The 6,000-nt window shown below is 34.7% G+C and overlaps 1 protein-coding gene across 1 annotated transcript; it reads left to right on the top strand.

The window, feature by feature from the left end:
• The first annotated feature begins 1,163 nt into the window (after positions 1 to 1,163).
• Positions 1,164 to 4,553, top strand: LOC148781028 (uncharacterized). Its single transcript, XM_088874693.1, has 2 exons — positions 1,164 to 1,261; positions 4,205 to 4,553. The coding sequence occupies exons 1-2, from the start codon at positions 1,164 to 1,166 to the stop codon at positions 4,551 to 4,553; spliced, it is 447 nt and encodes a 148-aa protein (XP_088730819.1).
• The last annotated feature ends 1,447 nt before the right edge of the window (positions 4,554 to 6,000 follow it).

The raw sequence follows: 6,000 nt of genomic DNA, 5'->3' as shown, positions 1-6,000 counted from the left end.
CCCAGAACATGAGAACAACATTCACCAATTGACACAAGTAGTAGTTCTGAAATATTAGAAATCAAGTTCACACATTTCAAAAAAAAAAAAAAAATTGAAATCCTAAAATGCACCATGCAACAAACAAATGCATTTCCAATGCTCTGATATGCCATACTACATAAGTACAATACCAAATGCAGGAAATGACCTTCAAGAAGTAGATAAGCATTAAAAAAAAATTTTCAGGTCTTAAAAACCCAGGCTTATCTCAAATATTAGAAATCAAATTAACATATTTCAAAAAAAAAAAAATTAAAAATCCTCATAAGAACCATCCAACAAAGAAATGCATTTCCATTACTCTGATCTGCCAAACTACATAAGTATAATACCAAATGAGGGAAAAAGTGGTGGCTTACCATTGCAAAAGGACACACAACAGAGTTTATTTCATCGTAGATTCCACCTCTCAAAATACAAGGGAAAAAAAAGTTCCTTTTTACGAAAAGTAAGAAAATCACACAAAACTGAATGCTGGTTTGGAGATAACCCAATCAGTATTTTCACGTACCCTAACAAACACCAAGTTCTAAGCACTTAAATCTTTCACAATATATCTACATCAAAATAAGCTCAGCAAGAAAAATCTTGGACCAACAATAACACAATCAAATTAATGGAAATCAGAACAATAAGAATCACCCAAAAACAGAAAACCCCAAAGTTTTGCTAAAAAAATCGAATTCAAAGCTAACAATATATCTATATCGAAATCAAAGCAATAAGAATCACCCAAAACCCAAACCCAAACCCCCCAAATACTTGCTGAGAAAATTGAATTCAGAGCTTACAATATATCTACATCCAAATAAGCAATAAGAATCACCCAAAAACCGAAACCCCTAATATTTTGCTGAACACAAATCGAATTCAGAGCATACAATCCTTATATGTGAGGAAGAAAAAAAATAAGTAATAAGAATCACCCAAAAACCGAAACATCCAATTTTTTGCTGAACACAAATCGAATTCAGAGCATACAATCCTTATACATGAGGAAGAAAGCAAATAAGCAACAAGAATCGCCCAAAAGCTGAAACCCCCAATTTTAATGGCATGCCTGTGAGAGAGAATGAGGAGGAGGAGCATGCCTATGAGTTTCAGAGCTCAAATGGGTTTTAATGGCGCCAGAAAAAGATCTCCTATGTGTCTCCGAACCATCGGCTGATGCCAACGAAAATGACTTCTCTTTCTTGGAGGTTTTCCTTGACAATGTCTGGTAATAGCTTTGTCTCTCTATTGGCCCAAATGGGTTCTTCTTCTTATTCTTCACACCAGAAGAATTCGGAGGAAGGCGAGGCGGCTGCTTGCAGTGAGGTTGGCTTCACGGGGCTTAGGTTTTTGAGTTCTTTGTCGGGTCATAGGGGAGTTGTAGGGAGAATGACAGGAAAGAGAGAGAGTAGGCTTTCACAGTTACTTAGAGAGAGAGAGAGAGAAGGTGCCTAATTTTTTTCAAAACCCACTAGGTTTTAATCGTTGCTGTATATTTTCTCACCATCCATAATCACCGTTGGGCTCATGCGAAGTGGGTAGGCAAGCCGGCTCACCGAAGCTTTTTCTTATAGATATATACATATATATTTTGGTTTGAAAAATTATTAAGTGTATTCAAAACAACTTTGGTTTTATTGTTTTTTCCTAAATTTCTTTTGTAGAGAAAAAAATGTGAATTTGAGTCCCACATTGACGAGGAGAGAGTTTGTTGAGCTGTATTTAAGAGTACGCATTCCTATGTATATACTTTAAGTACAAAGGAGAAAAAAGGTGCATGTGCGAAGCACGTGAAGCGTGCGACATGCACGCGCATGGCACAAGGGCAATTTATGGTGCAGTTAGCCCTTGATGAAATGGAAGCAAAAATGAGGTTGTAATAGCTGCCATGACATGATTTAAGGAGCTGCATATAACTTGTATTTGTTGGTGTTGCATGTAAGCACCGCTACAGTCCACCTTGTGGCTCTATATAAAGTGGCCAGTTTCCCATACGAGATACACTTTTTTAGTCGTTGCATTTTGCTCAATAGACCATTATCTGTAATTCCAGTAACCAAACCAGTGGGGTAAACTCTTTCTCTCTCTACTTGATTTTATCTCTTTTACCGATGATGAATTGTCTTTCTTATGCACAATAGATACTCTATCGAATGGGAGCAAATATTATCTTGAGATAGCGCTCATGTGTGCATGAAGACAACAAGAATTCGATATCTAATTTTTTGAAATCGTACCATTTTCTGCCTCCATTTCACCGAACCAAACTCCAACAATATATACATATATATATATATATATATATATATATATATATATATATATATATATATATATATTTACAAATTTTCGGTTTTTCAACAACCGAAATTTTGTTGAGTTCGGTTTTTTTTTAACTGAAAATATTCGCTACAATATTTCCAGTGTTTTAGCGTAAGAAATTTTTTTTATATATATAATGTTGGCAGAAAACAAGCTAAATACAGAATCATATGTGGATCATGTGCTTTTAACTTTCCCCCAAAACAGTATCCCACGAGATTGGCTCACGGTCGTGATTGTTGTCGTTCTTACTCTTGCCTTATGTTGTTGTTGTTGATTATTTTTTGTTAATTTTGTCACATTTAATACAATATTATATTTTTATATTTGTAATTTTTATATATTGTTGATTAATAAATAATATTTGTTAAAATATTGTTGAGGTTGTTTCTTTGTATGGTTATTTCTTGTTTGTTTAAATATTTCTTGTTTGTATTATGTTGATACATTGTATTTATTGTTTTGGCTAAATATTGTTCAACTTGTTAGTTTGTGTTAATATTTGTTGTTTATTTGATGTTTGTTTGAGTATTTGTTGTTTTTGATGTTTGTTGATTATTCGTCTTTTTATAGTAGTATACTATTTTAATTTGTTATGTAATACTCACATTTTATGAACCCTAAAGTAGTTAGAAATATCCAAAACTTTTGTATTCTTTTGTTCAACTTGTTAGTTTGTGTTAATATTTGTTGTTTATTTGATGTTTGTTTGAGTATTTGTTGTTTTTGATGTTTGTTGATTATTGGTCTTTTTATAGTAGTATACTATTTTAATTTGTTATGTAATACTCACATTTTATGAACCCTAAAGTAGTTAGAAATATCCAAAACTTTTGTATTCGTTATTGTATCAATTTATTGCAACACAAATTTTGTTATTCATTTATTACAGTAGCATTGACGATGGTTACTGAAAGAGTGCAACTGGTATTCTGATATGGGGGATCATTTGAGATGAATGCGGATGACGGTCATATCTTTTACAAAGGGGGAAAACTGATGGATACGAATTATAATGGAAATAGTTCTTCGGAGGAACTAAAAGTCATTTTGGTAATTTCATAATGTGTGATCCAAACAAATTAGCGATTATGTACACAACACAAGTCTTTCTAGTGGGCTTGATTTGATTGATGTAAGTGAAGATGTAGATGTATCTTTTATCTTGAGAGGAAAATCTTCGAAAATTATTGTATATATTGACTCTACAATGGAGCCAGAATGGAAATCTATTGGTGATGGTCCATCTTCAAGAAATAGGTATATATACAATTTACTTTTTCATCTGTAATTTGCTTTGTTTTATTCTTTTATGTATAGAAATTGTTGCTTCATCTTACACTATCTTTTGTCAACAGTCGGCGTAACACTTTACGTAATCAAGATCAAAACATTCAAGTGGCGCCTAACCCTAAGCTTGTACCATAGCATTATATGGAGGATATTGAACCATTAGAGAGTGCATGTAGAGGAGTTGGTAACAAGGTTCAATTGAATAAAGGGCAATATTTTGAAAGTGTCAATTAATATCGGCATCATCTTGTTGATTTTGCTATCCACAATAATTTTGTTAAGAAGTTTGACAAAAGTGAATTGGGACAGATGTTGGCAAGTTGTAAGGTAGAGGGATGTACATGGCAAGTGCAGTGCTTACGAGTTGGCAGTACGACATACTTCGAAGTGAAATCTATGGTTAAGGAGCACACCTGTAGTGGTCCAATGGGGAGGGTCCATCAGCCACTAGCTCGTAGTGATTGGGTGGTAAAAAAATTAAAGCCCGCTTTATTGACCAGCCAAAAATTAAAGCTAAAGACATAGTAAAGGATGTCCTACGTGACTACGGTGTCAGGCTTTCCTACATGCAAGCTAGAAGGGGAAAAGAGGTTACTAGAGAGATGATAAATGGATCACTTGAACAACAATACTATGACCTCCCCTTGTATGCGAAGAAGCTTCAAAGAACCAACCTCCGAATTGAAGTTCACATTGACAAAGATAAACGCAGGTTCAAACGACTATTCATTGCTTATCATCCATGCATCATGGATTTTGTTAATGGATGCAGGCCACTGATTGGTATTGATGGGACATTCTTAAAAGGACAGTGTCAAGGCATATTATTGTGCGTCATTTCTATAGATACAAATAATGGGCTCTTTCCATTGCCATTTGCAGTGGCTGAGAAGGAGAACTACTAGAGTTGGTATTGGTTCTTAAGTATAATGAGTGAGCTATAAATGAGTTTTATAATCTGCTTTCCTTAACCATTATATCAGATCGATCGAAAAGCCTGTCAGAAGCAATAGAAAAATATTTTCCCACGTGTTTTCCAGCATTCTACATGCGACATATGGGAGAGAACTTCAAGGACTTTTTGAATAAGTCATCAAACACCGAAGTATTGCTGATGTTGTTTTGGAAGGCTGCGTATAAAACGACCGTTAATGGATTTGAAAATATTATGTTTGACATATAGTGTGCTAGAAGCATATGAGTGGATTAAGAGTATCCCTCCCAAATATTGGGCAAATGCCTATTTTTCAGGGACAAGATACATACATCTTACCTCTAATATAGCTGAGTCATTCAATGCTTGGATAATGTTGGCTTGAGAGAAGCCAATTATTACAATGTATGAAGAAATAAGGGAACAGTTGATGATCAGGTTTGAAGAAAAGAGGGAGTTAGGTAATAGTTATAATGGCTTGCAAGTAACAAAAGCCCAAGAATTACTGGACTTACGAAAGATGAAGGCTAGATTTTTTCACACAGTTATATCCATCATGGATACACAGCTTGAGATCCACTATCTTGGGAAGAAGTACGCTGTCGATTTAACTCATTGGACATGCAATTGTAGAAAATGGCAACTCAGTGGCATACCGTATACTCATACGATTGCAGCTATTAACCATATACATTAGGATCCCGTTACATATTGCCTTCAATATTTCAAAGTGGAAACATTTAAAATGACATTTCAAACTCCCTTTGAGCCTATCCCAGATGATATTGAGTTGATAGGTATGTTCAACCGGACAGTGTTGCCACCAAGGACGACACACCTTCCCGGTAGACCGAAAAAGCATTGAAAAAGATCTGAGACTGAACAGCCCATCACTAAGCCTATGAAGTGCAAACGATGCAGCGCAGTGGGTCATAATAGGAGGATATGAAGCGAACCTATAGAGTGAATTATTTGTTATCAATCTTGTGTTTTTGTACGGAATTAACAATTTGATGAATTAATGAAATGAGTGATTTAGGTAACGTCAATCTTGTGTTGTACTTGGAGTTAGTGTGAATTGAGTGATTTAGGTGTTGATCTGAATCTGATGTATAAAACTTAGTAATATGCTCAAAAAATTCGGCCAAAGAAGGTCCATAGAAATCGAGATGTAGACGTAGGAGATTCAATCTGCACTACATATTGTAGAGCATGGAAACACAAGGTATTATTTGACCTTTAATATGAAGGAAATCCTACTAATATGATGTTTAAAACTCCTTAGAATGCTTTGGAAATTCAGGCAATCGAAAACTCTGGAAATCGATTACAAGGTAATGTAGTTTCAAGAAAAACTACACATACTCAAGGTGTGGTGTATATAGTTCCAATAGAACATAAAAGAGCATTGAAACAAA

The sequence above is a fragment of the Amborella trichopoda genome, chromosome 8 (assembly GCF_054954075.1).
Source record: "Amborella trichopoda isolate Santa Cruz 75 chromosome 8, AtrichopodaSantaCruz75HAP2 v2.0, whole genome shotgun sequence".
In the NCBI taxonomy this organism is placed as follows: Eukaryota; Viridiplantae; Streptophyta; class Magnoliopsida; order Amborellales; family Amborellaceae; genus Amborella; species Amborella trichopoda.
This window is presented reverse-complemented; position numbering and strand designations above follow the sequence as displayed.

Coding starts and splice junctions, on each gene's coding strand:
- LOC148781028 (XM_088874693.1), top strand. CDS start 1,164: ATGGCGCCAGAAAAAGATCTCCTATGTGTCTCCGAACCATCGGCTGAT. Junction 1,262..4,204: donor GTTTTCCTTGACAATGTCTG/GTAATAGCTTTG, acceptor CTACGGTGTCAG/GCTTTCCTACATGCAAGCTA.